The 20161-nt window shown below is 41.0% G+C and overlaps 1 protein-coding gene across 2 annotated transcripts in view; it reads left to right on the plus strand.

Annotated features, from left to right (window-relative positions):
* Positions 1-20161, plus strand: part of rxraa (retinoid X receptor, alpha a) — a 104192-nt gene that overhangs the window by 70259 nt on the left and 13772 nt on the right. Inside the window, exons 4-6 of one of the 2 annotated variants that reach the window (XM_051412145.1) lie at positions 7654-7804; positions 10331-10510; positions 15831-16015. In XM_051412145.1, the coding sequence (XP_051268105.1) occupies positions 7654-7804; positions 10331-10510; positions 15831-16015 (516 nt within the window). The remainder of the gene's footprint in view (positions 1-7653; positions 7805-10330; positions 10511-15830; positions 16016-20161) is intronic. The other variant, XM_051412146.1, reaches the window with a different exon arrangement.

Below are 20161 nucleotides of genomic sequence, written 5' to 3' on the forward strand. Positions count from 1 at the left end.
TATGTAACAAACCCAGAGCTGTTAACATGAAGTTTTGCAGACTGACGGTTCATCATTGATTGTACAGTGTTGGCGACTGTGAGGTCTCCATCATCACCATAGGTGTAAAAGCACCTTCAAAGACATTCATTTCAGGGATTATTTCTGAGAATAGCAAAGGAAAGGAAGAAGAGGTTGTCACAGTTCAAACACTCTGGTTTGAGAGGAGAGAGCATCCAGGGTCGTAAGAGCTGCTGTGTCAGTGGTAGGCAGTCCAGTGTCCACAGGAGCAGCACTGTTTCCTGTAAAAACAGCCCTTATGCTCATCCACTCAGACACAAAGCCAAAAGGACACAGCTACACATGCATACAGAGCAGACACATGCTCATACACACATGAAATCCAGAAACACATGCATGCTTACACACACACACACACACACACACACACACACACACACACACACACAGAAATATAAAAATGCACATATGCACGCTGTGAGCCCACCCCTATGTGCGCACACACACTCCCAAGGATGCCAAAAACATTCACACACACGCACAGATACTGCCACGCTGAGGTGAGGCAACAGCTGAAAGTCACTCTGCGTATTCCCACTTCAGTGCTGTAAGGCTCACTGCCTTTCATGCCACTGATAGTCTTAATATCCTTTTTTCACTGTAACAAAAGTTTCTGTCAAAACACACACACACACACACACACACACACACACACACACACACACAAACACAAACACAAGCGCCAGCAGTGCTTGTGATGATTCATTTTATCTGTTGTGGCACAGCATGGGGTGAGTGTTGGAAACCTCGGAGCTGTCTAGAATAATGTCGGCTTCTGCTAAATTCTAACCACTGGGAGAGAGTAGAGAGAGTGTTTCATGAGAGCTGAGTGACAATAATCTTGGAGCTATTTTACAATCATGATTTATATGTTGTCACTAAATACTTTATTAATAGTTAACAAATAATTGATGTGTTACCGATCATTAATAAGATATTCACATGCATGAATTTGGGTTGCCAGGTTGTGAGCTCATATGTAAGTGAAGGATCCTTTCATTTCATAATGTCTTCTGCCAGCGATATTGAATCCAGAAGGCAGCACTGCATGAAGACAAAACACAAGTTTATTAATGGGCTTCAGTTTAAAGACAGACTGAATGGATTGTTGTAATCATAAATTAAACATAAAAAAATAAATAATAATTTCCACTTTAAGTAAGTTATCAAGCCTGCAGTTATAAATGTGAGTTCACAACCTCTGGCGTTCTGAATTACCTGAACACAAATGCTGATCACAGCAGGGATTGCTGTGATCAGCATTTAAAAAGATGTACTCATAGTTGACACAATGACTTACTATCACTATAAACATTTTCCCAAAAGTATACACCATTGTACAACATTGACATTGAGGACAACAAAGAACAAAGTGTATTTAAAGGTCCAGTGTGTATGATTTAGTGGAATCTAGTGATGGAGTTTCAGTTTGCTGCTAACTGAACACTGCTGGTGCATCAGTATTTCACAACCTGGGAATGAGGCTGTGTGAACAGGCTGTGTGTAGGAGAAACTACAGTGGCTGTGAGACTTGTGAAAAATGCAAAAAGGCTTTATCTAAAGCCAGTGTTTGGTTTGTCTGTTCTGGGCTACTAGAAAGATGGTGGTTCAACATGCCATCCACCGTGGAAGGCGACCCGTGGCGTATGTAGATTAAGAATGAAAACACGACTCCTATATTCAGGTTATTTTGCACTAATAAATACATACCTATTAATATTATATTTCATTTCAGCCAATAGATCCTCCTAAATGTTACACACTCGACCTTTAAGGAAAGGTACAAATTACAATGTTAAAAGTACATCAAGATGGGTTAATACAAGTTGTTCAAAAAGCTTTTGCCTAAGCAGTAGGATAATATATTGAAATTCTCAAATGAATATTAGGCCTAAAAATAGTTCTTATGGACTGTAATTCTATTTATTTCTATAGAGATATGGCTGGTTAAAGGTTTCCTGGGGAGTTTTTACTTTGAGTAGCGCTATGGAGCTGTTTTTCTATGAGTGGGTTCCTGCTGGGTTGATGTGCACAAGGACAAAAAACATGCATGCATGCATGCACGCACGCACGCAGGCCACATTCCTGCCAGTGGTATGACATTATTCCCCTGATCTGCAGGTGGCAGTGACATGCCAAGATTTCCAGCAACAGGGAAGCAAAAATCGGCTTGGGATATTTGATGAGGAAGGAAACGCATTCAACACATTTGTTAGAACTCGAGGATACACCTTAATATAAACGTTTGTTTGTTTACAAGAAAACTCCACAGGGCCCCTGTAAGTCACATGTTAACACGTGTTATAGTGACTATAATCTGTTGTTTTTTCTTGTTTCCTTGTCCTGAGAGTGACTTTAAATTTACGGTGACACGACGGACCTACAGACTATCCTTAAGTTCATCCGCAAATAACTGAACCGCAGTCTGAACTATTCCAAGTGCCGTGTGTGTGCTCACACCCATGTGTCTGTTGATTTGTGCTTGTTTGTGTATCACGTGTGTTCAAACAGGTGTCTTTCAAACTCGTAACCGTGCCATAATTGATCCCAAAGGGTGCCTTACTGTGAATATACTCTGAGCGCCACAGAAGAGCGGACCCATTAACAACACCCCCTCCGTGTGCAACTCGATCCCCCATCTCTTGCTAGATACGTGTCAAGATAAGACTCACACACTCACACACTCAGGGATGAGAAGAAAGTTCTTACTCATTCTTCCCATACTTTGCGGGAGTGCTGAGATAAGTTTGCTTTTAGGAGGAAGTGATTGTCACGAGGTGTCAGAGGTGAAAGGTGACACCTTTTTAGGGTTATCATTAGGTTACATAATGACCTGGTCCCTGTCCTCGCTGCTCAGGAGGCAGCTGGTTAGGTGTTGTCTCCTGTCAACACAAGATTTGTATCCTGTCCACTCACCCCTCCTTCTAGCTTTTGGACATTTTTAATTTCTTACCTTGAGGCAAAAGTGAATTAAAGTTACAAAAATTCATCATGGTTCTGTGAGTGATACAGTTTTGGCGAATGCAATCTACAGCCATAGATTGTAAAGTAGAGTCTGCTATGCCTGGCCATGTTTTGCCGCCACATAATGGAAAACCTTATAGAGGAATTCTGTAAGGGGCGTTTTGAAAGAGTACTGTGAAGATAACTTTCTCTGTGTTAGAAAAGGTGCCCTTGAACTGGAAAGCAACTGAAGTTCCACATGAGGGTTGTGCATTGAGGAGTGGTGTGCTAGGATTTGATGTCTCCTTTTGAAGTGTCTTTATGAGCAAAGTCTGTGCTCTGACTCGCTGAATCGAGCTAAGCCCGTCTTAAGCAGGGGCCTCCACTGTCTCTGCTCTTCTTTCCTTTTCTCCTCCATTCACTCCAGGGACGACTTCTGTCTTTTTATTTCACCACCATGTGTGTTGTCATAGAATACTAATGATTTACAGGACCTGCTGTGTTGCCAAGATGATTCTTTCTACACAAGTAGATTAGGGTTGAGTAAAACACCGAAGACAAGCCAAATATTTTATAGGGTTTTTGTGAGATTGTGAGACATTTATATTTTGTTTGATTGATGCCCAGATTTGCCAATCAGCAAATATATATATATATATATATATATATATAGTTTACAATTTATTTAATTGGTTAATTGATGTTTGTCTGCTTTTCTTTGGTTTCTGTTGTTGTTCGTTTAATATATTTGGGGTTTAGACTATGCTACAGACAAAGAAAGTAATTTGAAGATGTGCCCTTGGGCTCTGAGAACTTTTTTTTTTGCCATTTTTTGAGACTTTCTGCACTAAAAGATTGATGGGAAAAGTATGGATTTGTTCATCTATATGGAAAATAATTGCAGTTGCAGCTCTAGCTCACAGATAATATGTGGTTTATTGTACTGTGTGTTCTTATGAAACTTAAACACCACACCTTTTAGGTTGATGCATATAATGATTCATACATTTATATTTTTATTGAATATATTTATATACCTCCTTTGAAAACTTAGAATCAATCAATTTGAGAGGATTTTATGACAGAAACAACCAGGTTTATTTTACAGCAGTAAATAGTTAGCTACTTACCTGCTAGCTTGCAGCTATCATGTCTTGCTATGTTGAAATGCAATTACTTTATTGTTGCTTTATTGTACTGTGTTTTTATGAAACACCACTTCCTCATAAGTGTAGTGGTCCACTACTTTTTACTCTCAGCTCCTAAAGGGTCACAGCCCTTTGAGGAGATACTATTCCATCACCTTTACATGTTTGAATGTTGCAGCATTATGCTGAAGCCAGCGGGTGGCACAGGACATAATCACATATATCAATTCTGTGCAGAATCTGACACCCACAAGCAGACAGAGACCCCCTCTGTACTGGATGTACCAATCGAATGTCCTCCACACAACATGTTATGTAACACCTGCAGCACATGAAACAGTGTTATTCAGCTGGTGCATTTCAGGCACTCGTGTTGTACATTGTACTGCAGGGAATCTTATGTCCTACATTTCCACTCCTTGATGTTAAATGCCCTCATTTGCTTCTCTCCCTCAGTGTGTAAAACTTTGAAGCCCAAAAAATAGACACAGAACAGTATGTAAGGAGAGGATTGTCAAGGGGTTTCCCAAGACTATTCGGCCATACACACAGCTGGCATACCTCCCTGTGAAGGGTCACATGTATGTGTTGTAGAGGAGGGCGCATGTATTCTATTTCCAGAACTAGTCCTGAGCCACTTTAATCCCCCCGCCTTGCCTCCATTGCCATGGGCAGAAGAGAAAGAAAGGCCCCCCAGCCTGCCCCCCCCACGGTGGGGAGCAATGTTGCTGAGATTGAGTTGCATGTTTACTGAAAATAGATTGTGAGTAGAAGAGTCTTTTCTGTCAGACAGACAGAGGGTTTGATAGAGACGATATCAGCAAAGGAGACAGCTCTGTTAGTGCTGCGCTTCAGGGGAAAAGACTAGACTCAGGCATTCAACTGAGGTAAGACCTCATGTTGCGTGTGTGTGTTTGCATGTGGGTGAATGTACAGAGATGTGGGTGTGTGCACATGCCACCACAGCTGGTTGCAAACAAATGATGTAGCTGTGCTGATGCCTTTGTGTCTTGGAGGTGCTCTCAAAAATCATCTTATCCTAAGAAAGGCTTTCTCAGCACCAGCCAGTATATTGCCAACATAAAGTTTACAGTAATAACTGTTCATGTGGTCTAATGTGTTTGCCATTTAAAATGCAAGTATTTGTATTGATCATTTAAATGACACATTTAGTATCACTTATGTAACTATGCCCACTTGGTTGATAATCTGCAAAACATTTCTTTTTTCCCCCTTGGTATTAATATTGAAATAATGTATAAAATACCACAAGAAAAGCTCTGCAGGATAATAACCTAAAAATAATCCTAATATTTCTTTCCCCCAAAGCTTAAGCTGTGTGTGTGTGTGTGTTGCATTTAGTGTGTATTTGTGTAAACAGGGTGTGAAGAGCAGGCCAGGGGCGGGTGTCGGGATGTGAATTTAACGTTTTCATGAGGCGGAGGGCTTTAACCTTTTCAACCCACTGAACCTACAAGTGAATCCATCATTCAAAAGCAGCCAAACAGTCAAAGCCACATAAGCTTTATATTTGATATTCTAGTCAGGTTCCCTAGTCAAGTTCCCATGACACCACATGTCATCCTGAATTATTTGGAAATGTGTATAAAAATGATGCAGAAGACATCTAGAATTTTCTATTTGATGTGATGGTAAAGCACCATGGTTTGGAATATTTCACCCAATGCAAGCATGCAGTAGCTTCAAGCAAAACTGTACTGTATATATGGAATTGCTGACATTTTTCTAACTTTGAAGCTATTAAAGTGGAATCAAGTATTCAAGTGTAAGGTGAACTGAGATGCTGGGAGCCACAGCAGCTAGATGTGTACTTTTTCTATTTGTGCATGACTGTATGTTCATGTACTGCATATAAATGCATTTGTGTGTGTCTGTCTATCAAAGCAGATTTCGTATTACCCTTATGGGTCAGAATAGATGTTAAGGGGTAAAACTGCCATACAGTACATAACAGTGCACTCCACTGATTTTAAGTCAGCCTGTGAAAACACTGGCATATGTCTCTGTGTCTCATATCTACAAGGCATTAGACAATAGATGCTATTGAGTTGCATTGTGGGAAGTGTAGGATGATCCAGCATTGTTGGAAGCGTGGCCCATACAAGGGACAAAAGGTCGGGATGTGTCTCTGTGTCTGTTTGGTTTTTATACTGTGTGTCTGGGTTAGGTTTAGGGCACTGTTTTCTGTGGTGTATTACATCTCTATGTTCTTGTAGTGTGTAGCTGATGTGTCATGGTTATCCCCAGAAAAACATTTAAACACAGGGTTATTTGTTGACCGTGTGAAAAAGAAGAGTTCTACGGCTTTGCAAAGAGGGCTGCTGTTTATGTCATTAGCCTTGGGCTAACAGTTAGCCATGGGTGTCATTATAAAAACAATATGGTTCCTCTGTCTTGCCGGATTCCTGCAGACAGAAGCAAGAGTTTGTCTGCCAAATTATGAATATAGAGCCAAGACGTGTCTGTGCTATCAGACATGTCTCATATGTGGTAACTTAATGAAAACATGGCTGGCTATATGAGCCCATGTGACTTCTCTGCCAACTCCGTTCTGTCTCATATCCCTCAGTCGTCGGTGTGTTTGTCGGGGATGAACATATTCCCCTTCTTCCCCCTCTGTAATGTAATTTTAGCATTAGCCTAGACTGGTGCTTTTACTTTTCCATGTTTTTCTCGAGATTGTGCTAATGGTTAGCTAGCTTCTGTTCCATCAAGGACATTTTAACGTTTCAGGATAATTTATATCCGGCCCCCTAATGTTTATCTCCTCTGGAAGCAGCGTGGCGCTAGTTATAATAATTAGTCTCCCTTTGCTCTACGCTTTTAGCATGAAGCGAGGAGAGGTCACTTTTGAGATATATATTTTCAAAGCTCTTTTTTAGTGAGGGAGGGAGGCAGCAACTGAGTCAGACTTCAGGCTGCAGTTGCACTGCTGCTAAAACAAATGCTGTCTCTTTATTCCGCTGTACTGTTAAATTTTGCAGTGGAGTTATGCTAGTGCTGAACATTTGGGAGCCAGCGGGGCTTGTTGAGAGCATGAATAAAAGAGTTCCTGGGGTGGAGTGGTGCAGGATCCTGCTGTGCCAGATTTAGATCTAAAACAGGAGGGAGGAGAGAAAGAGAGAGGGAGCAATGGGAGAGGGCAAAAAGAGCCGCTGCTGTTGAGACTGTAGATCTGTATTGAGTATCAGAAGTCATAACATCCTTTTCACTTTCGGCATTTAGCAAATTGTTCAGGACACTCTGCATAACACAATCTCTCTCAGATTTACTTCTCCTGTTTGTATGTGTAACCAAACCTTCTCTCTCCTTAGCAGTCCTGGCCGTCGTTCAACAGTTAATGTCATCGGCTAACTAGGCCGCACCAGCTAAGCTATGTGACGGGTCTGTGTAATGGGGTGTATGATGTCGCCTGTTTTGAGTTCAGGGGGGCTGCTTTGTGACCAGTCCGCGTGTGTGTTTGTGTGTGTTGATGTTCCAGCTGAACTCTCCGATGAACTCGGTCAGCAGCACGGAGGACATTAAGCCCCCGCTGGGTCTCAACGGCGTGATGAAGGTGCCCGCCCAGCCCTCAGGCACGGCCTTGTCGCTCACCAAACACATCTGCGCCATCTGTGGTGACCGCTCCTCAGGTGAGTGACTGTGATGAATACCCACTGAATAACACGTATATACTGTCTGCACGGGAAGTATGGTGCAATAAACAATACTGAAGTTATAATTTAATTTAATTAGTTAAGCTAAAGTGATGTGACATTACTAGATATTTTTTTGAAACGGTTAGGTAAGTGTTTGAACCTGCTTGCCTTTTTCAACTGTTTTTGGTGTAAAGCTTCATGCAATTTTTGATTTTGTACGGATGAGTCACAAAAAATAATAAAGCAGAATTATCTGTGACTCATCTGTACAAAAGGACCCATGATGTCAAAGTTGGTTTAAAATTCTCATAAACACATTAAAATATAAATATGGAATGACTATGCTTAAATTGATTGGTGATGACTATTTAAAAGTGTGCATGAGTCAAAGCCTAACCAAGAAGTACAGGGAATGTTATGTATAATTTAGGGAAGAATTGTGTGGAAAGGTATAAAAATAATTTTTCAGCAGCTGGGATTACACAAGACTCCATTATTATCACATGGAAAGCAATTGGGACTACCCAGCATCTTACTAAAGCTGGCATTCTGACCACAATGAGAAACCTCCAAAGAAGATCCAAAGATGAACTTTGGTTAGAGAACAGCCCAACGGACCGCTCTGGCAGAACTACATACTGCAGCTTCTTTCAGTGAGAGATCTTCCTGGAAGGACAACAGTCAGTGGAATTCTTCACAAATCTGGGCTAAATGGCATCAAGGCCAGAAAGAAGCCACTCCTGAGAAAATGCATATGAAGGCAGCACCATAAAGACACATGAAAGAAACTGAAATCATGAGTCAAAAGATTGCACGGTCTGATGAAACCAAAGCCCAATTCAGCTTCGGCTGAAATAGAGAAGCGCTCTGTCTGAGGGAAACCAGGCACAACCCATCACTCATCACATAGCATCCCTACCATGACGCTTGGTGACACCCCCATCGTCATGGTGTGGGTGAGCATCTTTTTTTTTTTTTTTTTCACCTTGAGGACTGCTCATAGAAAAGAATGGAGGAAAATACAGGCAGATGTTGAGAGGAGCCTTGTTTCAGAACACAGTTTGACAGTGAGTCTTGTTACAGAACAGTGCAAGTACGAATACTCCCACATCTCTACTGGAACTCCCTCAGATGTGGCTGTAGAGATACATTCTGCAGTACGTAATGGTTCTTCATGATACATGATAACAGTCATGTGTCAGTATTTCTGAAAACTGAGAACTATATAAATTACAAAACAATTTATTTACATTTTAAACCTTTTTGAAGTTCAGTTCAAATTTCAATGTCCCACTGGTGCGTGAAAAAGGAGTCACTACATCAAACACAGCAAACACTACTTTCCTGTTGACAGGGATATACATGTTGACAGGGCTGCATATGCTGTTATTTATTTATGTCTGTTTTTACGTTGTTGTCTGCCACATACCTGACTTGAAACTAGGTGAAATGTCTACTTTTCCTGTCTCAAGTGAGTCATTTTTGTGTACGCCTACTCATTTGTGTAACCAAAGTTCAGACTTGTAGAAAATACCGGCGGTTATTCTTTCTTGGCCACAAATGCTCACTCCTAGCTTCTCTTAATCATTGGCTCTGGTCAAGAGCTAGCTGAACCACTTTAACCACAAGAACATTTAACCCAGGGCTAACTGTTAGCCCAAGGCTAATGACATAAACAGCAGCCCTCTTTGCAAAGCCGTAGAACTCTTCTTTTTCACACGGTCAACAAATAACCCTGTGTTTAAATGTTTTTCTGGGGATAACCATGAAAAATGTTCAGCCCCGGGATGAAGCTGGATATCTAATTTATTGTTCAGTTTTAGCATCATCCTGCGTCATCAGTGCTACGTAAACCCAAGGGGGGAAATCAAAACAATGTTTAATAGCAAGTCATGCTTCATTTAACTGTGCTCAGAGGCTTTATTTATCTTCTCTGGTGGTCTGACTAGCAAAGAGCTAACAAAGAAACAGTTTGAGTAACACTGGAGAATGCAAATGGGCTTCATCTGTCATAAATAAAAAAGAGCTGTTAGGAACAGAGATGTGAGAACAGTACCATAGCGCAAATCCATGAGGCCCCCTGCAGCTTACCTTCAGTAGGCCCCTCTTTTCTTACCCAGCCACCTCGGCATAACCCCCAAACACATAGTCTGTTCACTTTAACAGGTCTTTGATTGGTCAATTGCTCTTTTGCTTCCTGTATGCTGTTTTTGTGGTTGCATGTCATCTCAGAAAGATTTCTGTTCTCTGGTCTCTTAGAAAACCCTGCTATTAAAGCTGCAGTGCACGCCACGGTTATGTTACTGTTCTGTTGGTCACCAGGTTGTAAAAGTACTCTACAGAATAATGGACAAGATAAGCAACTGACAGGAACTAATGTGCATGTCAATATAAGGCTGTAACGCTGTCACTTAACTGACAACCTAATGGGTCAATTAGACAGTAAGACATGGGAACTTTGGCTAGATTTTATCCTCTATACGCATTAGAAAAACCATCTATGTCTGTCTCTCCCCCCAGGTAAACACTATGGGGTATACAGCTGTGAGGGCTGCAAAGGTTTCTTCAAAAGGACGGTGCGCAAAGACCTGACGTACACCTGTCGTGACAACAAGGACTGTGTCATTGATAAGCGCCAGAGGAACCGCTGCCAGTACTGCCGCTACCAGAAGTGTTTAGCCATGGGCATGAAGAGAGAAGGTACAGCACATACCGTTGAGGATAAAGTCCCACTTACCCATTCCCTCAAGTCTGTTCTAATCCACCCAAACACACATTTACACACAGATAAGTGCCATATTTTAGGAAAGGAAGAAGCAATGCAGTGCATATGATGAATATATTTGCTATTTTTGTGACCAGAAACGCACAGAATATTTTCCCCTGTTATGCACTGACCATTTTATAAAATACAGCAGCATCTAGAATGACTTAATTTAACAGTACACAACAAACTAAACTGATTTTGGTGTGTTCTCAAACTGCTGTTGAATGTGACGCTCTGAGAAGATACCAGTATATTCACTGTGACTACAGGTTCATTCATTTAATGGCATCTGCACCAGATACAAAAGCTTGCAAGATACAGTTGAAGTACACACAACTCCTAATTTTAAACATATTCATGAGTTTAATAATCAAAGAGCAAAATACGGTGTTTCCATTTGTCCGTAAATTCACCACTTTGTCTTTTCAGAAAAATAAAATAGATTTTAAGTGGAGAGTTGCAAAGGGAAAATATATTGCACCTGAGACATTGATTGAGGTTTAAAGATGCCCCTGCCTCAAGCCATTGTTACAGTAGCACTTGCAGGTATGATTATGCTCTGCTACATTGTGCTGTGCATTGCAGCCATAGGCTCTACTGTAAAACAAAACTACTTTTGGGGAAATTATGCATTCGACTCTTGCAGTATTGCTGGATGTGGAAACGGAGTGAGGGTTTGTGAGAACAGGCAGTCCTCAGGGAGTTCACTGATGTAGACTGGAGAAATAAAAACATAACAATGGAGCTGTGTGAACTTCTGCCTCCTTTGCATCCTCTGGATGTAATTGTTGGTGCTCTTGTGCTCCTAATTTTGTGTATAAATTTGGGAGTTGTGCGGGACAGCCTACCTAGTTATTGGGACCGACTTGTTTTCACAAACAAAGATTTTTTTGTGTGCTTATTTTGCAAGATCCTCAATGCACAAAATTTAATCAAAGTACTCAAATTGGATAATGGCTTGTAATTGCACGGCACGGTGAAAACGTGCACCACATTCCTCAAATTAGAGGCTCCTGATGGAATGCACATACTGCTGCTGCCCTTTTCAAATGGATACAGAGATTTAATCAGTCTCATAATGAGGCCCCAGATGTAGAACATATAGTTGTGGAGGACAGACCATTAATCAAACTTTCACTTTAAAATAATGTTGTCAGTGTCCATGTCATTGTGGTTGAAGAATTAATTCAAACATAAACAGGCACCTATTATATACTATACATAACAAGGCTTTATATACTTTTTTACAGGCTTTAAAACACAGCCATGAAATTAACAAAGAACACAACTGACTTTCAGGCTTATTGTTATCTATTGATGATACTTTGGATAGCTTCCTGACAACAAACATGTCACGTTTAGCGATCTACTCCAGTGTTTTAAAGTTTTAAGAGTCAGAACTTATCACCCCTCTGTGGACACAAAGGGCTTCATTTCACCATTAAAGGATTTATTCAAGATACACCAATAAAACATTCCTGCAAAACCACTCTTCCTCCAACACAGAAAACTTCTCTCAGTAGAGACTGGGGATTATAGAAATATCCACTGTAACATTTACATGGTTAAGGTTTGACTACCGTGAATGTCATACTGAAGTCTGTCTGAGCTACAAGCCCTACTACTTTTAGCTTCCACAGTGGCACTGCTTCTAAACTTACATATGCAACTTACAGGCAGAGTCACTTGGCTAGAAACAAACTTTTTCAAATTCAAATTGTGCATTGATGGAAGACTGTTGACTTGTGAAGTTCATACAATAGTTAGTCAGAGAGCTTGTCCTAGCTTGCCATTTAACTGTAATGAATGTCATTGAAACATTAATTTATATTTAATATAATGACTGAATGATGAATATATAAAATAAGATAGTGTTACCTTTTGAACCTTTTGCGACAGTGTTGATCTTAAGCTAGCACTAACTAGAGTTGGAAGCACTGTTGTCAGCTCAAACGTTATTAGTTCCTGGTTAAAAGTGTACTGAAAGATACAGATAACTATATTGCCAAAATGTGGCGTCTGAGCTATTAGTCTTATAAACAGTGCTTGTATAGACCACGCTTTGTGCTGAACTGAGCATAACAGAACGAACCAGCAACCGACTGAACTGAAGACAGGATCGGTCTGAATGCCGTTGCTTTATAAAGAGCGATGGGTTTGCCTACTAACTGAAGTGCATTTGAACAGTGATAGGTTAGGAAAAGGTGAATGAAGTAGGGATGCCAAAGTGAAGACATTTTCATGTCCGTTAATAACAACATAGCTCTTGACAACACCGGTGTTAGCGATTAGACCGGACATTTTGACAAGACGCTCCACATCCAGTCATCCACATCCATTAAAGCTTCCCAACTAGAGTAGTTTGTTCATATAATTATAGTAATTTTAATTATTATAGCAAAGTAGAGCGACTCTGACTTGTAAACATCAAATTGACAAACACTAGCTGTGATTTGGTGTAGTACAGTACTTTGAGGACCGATTACAAAGCTAGTAGGAAAAGCTTGGGTTGTCCGAGAGGGGAAAAAACAGGCAGTCAGGTGTGAATTTTAACACTCCATAAGGGTGTTAAAAAATATTAGCACTCTCAACAGTGCTGTTAAGCACTCTTTCACACATTGAACAAATCAATCACTGCCTCTCAACATTATGGTCACCACAGTTACGGAATACAGATATGGAGTGCATAGATTATACAGAGTGATGTAGTACAGCCAGGGGAGCTGAAAAGCAAAGTCGGTAGCAGGTGTTAACCAGGTGTGCATGCTCAGGTGGATGTGTGTTGGATGTAGCGTCATTGTTTAAAGCTAAGTGAACAAGAAGAATATGTGTTTTTTTGGATAAATGCATTTTGGAGGCTATTCTATCCAAGGCCAATTTGTCTTGACCTTTACTTGGCCTCCCCTCCTTCTTGCTTTTATTTATATCATTGTTGGGCTCTTTACTCCTTTCAAGGATATTATCATTTACTGCCTCACTCACAGTGCTGCCTAAGCCTCCCCCTACACCCTGAGGGCTGTGGTTAGAGAACAAGGCAGCAGTAGCCCAAAAGGCTAAGCGAATCCACAGAAAAACAGGATTAAATGAATTTATGCTCTCCCAGTCAGGAGAGGAGAGGAGAAGGGGGGGAGAATAAAGCTAACATGATTTCAGCCCTCCTCACCTCTCCCTGACTCCAACACAAGTATTCTACCCTTGGGCTGACCTCCACCGCCAGACAGCAGTTCCTCTAAAATGGGGCCCCTTTCCCTCTCTTCCTCTAACAACCCCTGCTTTCCTTCCCCCCCCAAAAAGACCACGGCCTCTCTGATTCAGGACTTGGAATAGAAACCAGAGTAGGGGAAACGTAAGAAGACAGATCATCCTGCAGACCTAGTGTGTGTGATATGTGTGTGTGAGGCAGGGCAGTTCTCCAGGTGTGTATGTTAGCTTTCATGCTGACATTGAATCTCCAAAAACCCTTTCTCATTCAACACATTATGGCCAAAACTTTTTTATTAATCCATGTTTGGAGGACAAACTTATAAAAAGCCGCAGTACTTTTTTCTGTGGTGTCTTGAATTAAGTAAATTATAGCCTTTTGAAAAGACAAAGCACACACACATACATCTTTTCCATCCTCACTTGAGGGTGGAGGTGCGGTTTCTCTTGCCTCGGCCACAGTGAGTCTCGGTGTCTGCTCAGCACACAAACCATTTCCTGTGTCTCCTTGCCAAGCCAATCAGATGACAGAACCAACACGGTTTTGCTTTAAGCCTTTTTTTTTTTTTTTTTACCCGACATGGAAAGAAAATGTACTAGACAAAGTCTTCATTGATTTGTGTTCAGGGTTTTTTATTTAAGCTCTTCTGGCGGCCACGCACGGCGTGAAGAAGGAGTGACAGGCAATACATTATTTATGTGTCTATAAATGATTTGTGTATAAAAGGAGCCGGCTGTTTGTCATTGAGCGCTGCATGAAAAACACATCTCTTTGATAAGGAAGCTGAAAGTCCTTGAACATTTCCACGCTACTGCGTTGTGCATAATGTAGGTCTAAGGTCCTAAATAAATTCCATCCGCACTGCTGAAGCAATTATTGATGATTGAACTCTCTTGGATATGTTTACTGGCATAATACATACTGGGTCATGCACTATTCACTGGCTTACCGAGACACACTGACTGAAGCAGGCACTCACATATGCAGATACTCGACATGGGTAAGCAAACACACACTCGAGCATGCACACGCACATTGTATGTTCAAGTGTGTGTAGTTATAAATAAGGGCCAACTATGTATTCAGTATTCAGTACATATATGTATTCAAGCATTTAATCAAAGGGAAGATTCAGTGTTGGAAGCTGTTCCATCTAATTCTATAACTGTGTTGCAAAACAAAAAAGACGTCTGTCTTAACATAAGTCATTTCATCTCTGATTCATCCAGAATCATTTCTTTTTCTTCAGAGCAGAAAAAATAATCTACCAACGTAGTTCCCCTTGTTAGAGAACTTTTCCAGACATGGGTCATGTTCAGTATCTCGAACAAGACTTGGGTAAGGCAGATTGTTGCACTAGAAACAAGAACACTTGATTATAGAAAATAAAAGACTGGAATAATCTCACCTCATAGGTAGATTGCCATGTTTTTTGTATTTTTACAAAAAATAGACAGTGACTTGCTAAAAACAGGATTTTAACCCCCATTGCAGTGGCTGAAAATTCTTACTAAACTGCAAGTTGGTTAAAACAGGTTTGCAGAGTTAAAGCTGCATTAATAAATGTTTGGCCACTAGGGGATAGAAGTGGAAAACTAGCTCAAAAACACAAAGCCCTGACATATCACATTACAAATTTGTTATTGCTAACATGTTAGCAAACAGTTTTTTAGCTCTTGTTTGGTCTCTATCAATGCTAGAGAAAAATATCTCTTTAGCTGCTCTCCTCATCAGCTAGTAACTGACTGTCTGCAATTTGGTGCTGGGCTTGTAGAGCACTATTGATCTAGCATATCTTTGCTGAAAACATCCACAGTAATTAAAACAATTAGCCAAAAGAGGCTAAATAAACAACCCCGAAGTTAAATAATGATTCTCTGTGAGTTTGCCACTATGAGTCATTTAATTAATTGTCAATATAAAAGTATTAATTAATGCATCTTTATCATTTTATAAAACCATGTAGGCTTGCAATCCTGAATCTTTCTTTGAGCTCACATGTTGACATTGTAAAAAACAAAACAAAAAACAGCAGTAGTGACCGGAACCAGTTTTGTTACATGCAGCCGTTCAGGAGGAGCGCCAACGAGCCAAGGACAGAAATGAGAACGAGGTGGAGTCCACCAGCTGCGCCAATGAGGACATGCCCGTGGAGAAGATCCTGGAGGCGGAGCAGGCAGTGGAACCCAAAACCGAGACCTACATTGAGACCAACCTTGGTGTGCCATCCAACTCGGTGAGTTGGTACTTTTATACGTGCTTTGGCAAACAGTCACATACTGTGTCATCACTTTGAGTACATGTCCATGCCTATATGTGGCACATAAATACACACACATACTCACAGTGGGTGATCATTAGTTCTTGGACCGTGTTTTCTGTAGTAGTTGCTTGTGCATTTATTTGGGTATTTAACTGAATGGTTGTTCGTCTCCATTCTCACCCACTATAAACTCAACCTGACTACAAATTAACAATGAAAATGGATGATATCAGAACACAGCTTCTCTTTTTGACTGTGGCCATTGTGTAGGCACAATTAAACACTGTGTGCTGATAGAGAAGATAATCGACTCACCTTTATCACACATGCCTGCTATTTTAAGATATCAGAACAGAAGTTGTGTATTATTGCTGGCCTGGTAGAAAGGATTTTTTAAATTTAAAAAAAAAAATGTATATGTTAAAGCCATGTATTTCTAATCAATTACATTTAATTACCCGCATGTTATAAGTAGTCTTAAAGTGTGTCTATATCCAGTGTACACTTCACTGTAGTATAGTGATTTTGCAGTCTTAAAAACTTAATGCATTATCTTCTGCTAATATGTAATGATAGGCCTATAAGACACTGAAACTGTAACTGTGTCCAAGTCTACTGCCAGTAAGATTTATAGAAAGGAAAGCAAAATGTTCTTCAGAGTTATGGCTTACACTTTATTTTCCGCTTTCCAAAATTGTACTGGAGCTTTCCCAACAATATCAACATTTTTTCTTTTCTCTATTTTTTTTCCCAGCTGCAAGAAGCTCTTATATCTCATCTTTCAGAAACATAACACTTTAAAATGAATCTGCATACTGACATCTGAGCACATGATGCAGTTTTGTCATTCATAGTGTAAATATGGTACTCATTGTCCAGTTAGAATTGTCATATAGGTTGAAATCAGTACATGCTATTTGAAAAGCCTTATATTTTCTCTGTTTCCAGTAATAAAGTCTAAGATTGTCTAAGAGTCTAAGATTGACAGTCAGGAAGTTTATCAACACCCTGCTGCCTGCTGCTAAATATGTTGATGAATTCTGGGTGTGATTACTGTTTGTCCTCCCTTTTTTAGTCCCTTTGGAGGTGACTGCTTGTAATGAAGTGCGCTGGTTTACCTGTACCTTGTATCAGCTACTAGACTCAGCTGTGAGTTTCCTCATCTATTGCCTCAGTATCAGCTGGGCACTGTGGGCTGTCTTTGACACAGAGGAGACTGAAAGTGATGAATAATGCAACAGGCAGACTGTTCCTGAAAGCATCCCACAAAGCCTCAGCTTTCTCAGGAATTCTGCTGGAACCAGAGAAAGAGTGGAGCTGTGCAGTAGCCTAGCAAAGGAGGCGGGGGGGAGGGTGAGACTGAAGCAAGGAGGGGGAGAGAGGAGAGAGGGCTTCTTCTGGGATTCATCTGCTTCAGGGGGAGGGAAATGAAGTAAAGGTAGAAATGTGAAGGCTGTTATGTGAGTAAATGGGAGCTATTTTGGGGGCCCAGATGGAAACGTAGGAGATGAGCGTTGACATTAGGGAGACGGAGAAAGAGTGGGAAGTCGCCGGGGAACGGCTGGCAGCTCAGACACACTAATGCACTGAGTGTGTTTGGGCTCAGCCATGGTGAGTCCCTCGATGCCCGCTGCCTGCTGAGGAGAGATGAAAACAGCACTGATATACGGATGTACAGGGCTGAGAGTTTGGTTTTTCCAACTTAAAGTGGAAACATAGTAGGACGTTATCATTGTCCAAATTCCTGACTCAGCTCAATTTGTAATTACAGTAGAAACACAACTTTATTTGTTTGTTTTAAAGTATGAAACGTTTGGTCTAATGTAATGCATAACAGTAGTGCTTTAAATTGGATCAGTTTCATTTTGCAATCTAAAATGCAATTTTGCACGTATTTAACCTAACGTGAAATCTATTTATAGAAGAGACTCTCCCTATTTATATATAATGTTGATTTGAACCAAATTTGGTACAATAGCTTTGTGGCTCACCAATCTTTTGGTGATTACTTGATGCATCATCATTTCCTGAATATCTCTTTGAACATTGCTTAAGTTATGCGTCATGCTTTTTTTTTTTGTAAATACTGCTGCCAAGACGTTTCTTTCATATTTAAAGGGTCACTTTACCAAATTCAGAGCATTGCACCTAGAGGTCAAGTATCTAGCATTGCCCATGATTTGGGTTATTGGTTTTGAAATTTTCCTCTGAAACTTGGCTGCCACCCCTATACATTAGAGCTGGAAGGATTTAGGTTTGAGTGTTTCAAACATCATTTTGGAGTTCTTCTTGAGTTCCTCTTTTTGAGTTCTTAGCCCTACTAACAAATCTCCGTTCACCTCCACTGTATTAGAGTGGCAGCAGAGATCTCAAGATACTCAGAGGTGCTCTGGTGGGGCAGGTGTGCAGTTTCTGTCCACCACAGCTAGGATGCACAGTTTAATTGGTGGCCATATTGGAAAGCCAGGGAGGGCCGTTGTCCTTGTCCTCACACTAGCAACTGGTTGGTTAAGCCCTCTTGCTGATGTTCATCTCTGGCAGGTGGAAACAAGTGGCTGGTGATGCCATGAGACATGGAGCACATGTTCTGTCTGCAGCCATCCACAGTCCAACAGCAGTGACAGGGACAGCAGCGCAAAAGCCATTAGGTATTCCAAATGGAGAAAACTGGGGAAAGAAAGTAAATTAATCGGGGAGGAGAGAAATACTTACTGTATCTAAAACCTGGGCAAATAAGACTGAAAGTATCTATTAGGAGTAAGCAAGAAAAACAACTTTTTAACCAAACTAGAGCCCAGAAGAGCATCGGCTGGTTGTCCACTCCCCTTTCCCTGGAGTCCGGTCCCTCTGCAGAGACCTCACAGATTAGCTGATGATCTATCCACGCTCCAACATGAGGACGGTAAAAAAGTGGGACACTTGACTAATTCATTTTCATACTGATCTGTATGAGTACCCAATTTTCTCTCGGTTGTCACGCTAGTATAGTCTGGTTCAAGCAGAATAATGAAAAATTGAAAGGCAAGTCTTTCGTCTCCCCTTCTCAAGTGATGAAAATTTCATAGGACAGTATGCAAGCCTGGCATTTCTCTAAGTTGCTGGGATGATCGACTATGGCGGTGGAGTGTGCGTGGCTATATACCCTTTGATTTGCTGGGATTGAAGACAGAGTTGTTTGTGGCTGGCATTTAAAAAAATCTGCTGAAGGGGCTAAAATCCAGTAACTTCAAAGTTCTTCTCTTACCTTCTATCTCAAGTTTCACTTTTTGTCAGAGGGTCCTCCCACTTATTTGCTTCCTATTTGTCAGCTGTAATCGTTACAGTGAAAGAAGTAGCTCTTACAGTTGAGTTGCAAGGTAATTCCCAGGTGGAGGTTAATGATATTCTCTCACAGATCACAGTGGGCTCCTCCATTGTGGCCCGATAACATCCTAAATGCTGCCTGTGACTTGAACAGTAAGTACAGTAATGTGACGCCTGAGGATTGTTGCTGGAGAGTGTAAGCTCCTCTCCCCTGTCATCTCCGCAGACAGAGGCAAAGAAACCAGGTCAGTGTAAACACGGCTAAGATAGCCATACAACTTTCATGAGGCTTGCCATGTTTAACGAGAACCCTGGGACTTGTATTCTTATGAGGGGTGGCTCAACTGTGGCGCACACTGAAGCCCCTTTTGGGTTTTCTTTGTTTTGGCTGGGGCTGCCCTTTGGAAGGAATTAGCTGAATCTGTTTATGTGTTTTTGAGAGGAAGTGCAGCTCATGAAAAGTGTCGCGCTGAGCTGCGCCGTCCACGTCTCCCACGGAGATCAGATGCTGAAATATTCATAGGATGCCTGTTTTCTTTCTCCCCCCGAAGAAAAAAAAAAAAAAGGAAGACTTGCAGCTCTCAAAACAGTGTAGGCTTTGTGTCTGCTTTACGTTTTTCATATCTGTGATACTCTGCAGTCAGTGTGAGTTTCACACCGTAGGGAGGGAACGCGGAGGAGAGGAAGGGATAGTCTTTGGCCCGCATATTATAAGAGGAGAATGTGAGTAGAGGGATGTTTTCCCCTTCATCTTGAACTAATCTTCTCTTGAGAGCTGCAGTTGATGTCGGGATCCTCAGAGCTTTTAGCATCGAT

Source organism: Dicentrarchus labrax, unplaced genomic scaffold, assembly GCF_905237075.1.
Source record: "Dicentrarchus labrax unplaced genomic scaffold, dlabrax2021, whole genome shotgun sequence".
Classification (NCBI taxonomy): Eukaryota; Metazoa; Chordata; class Actinopteri; family Moronidae; genus Dicentrarchus; species Dicentrarchus labrax.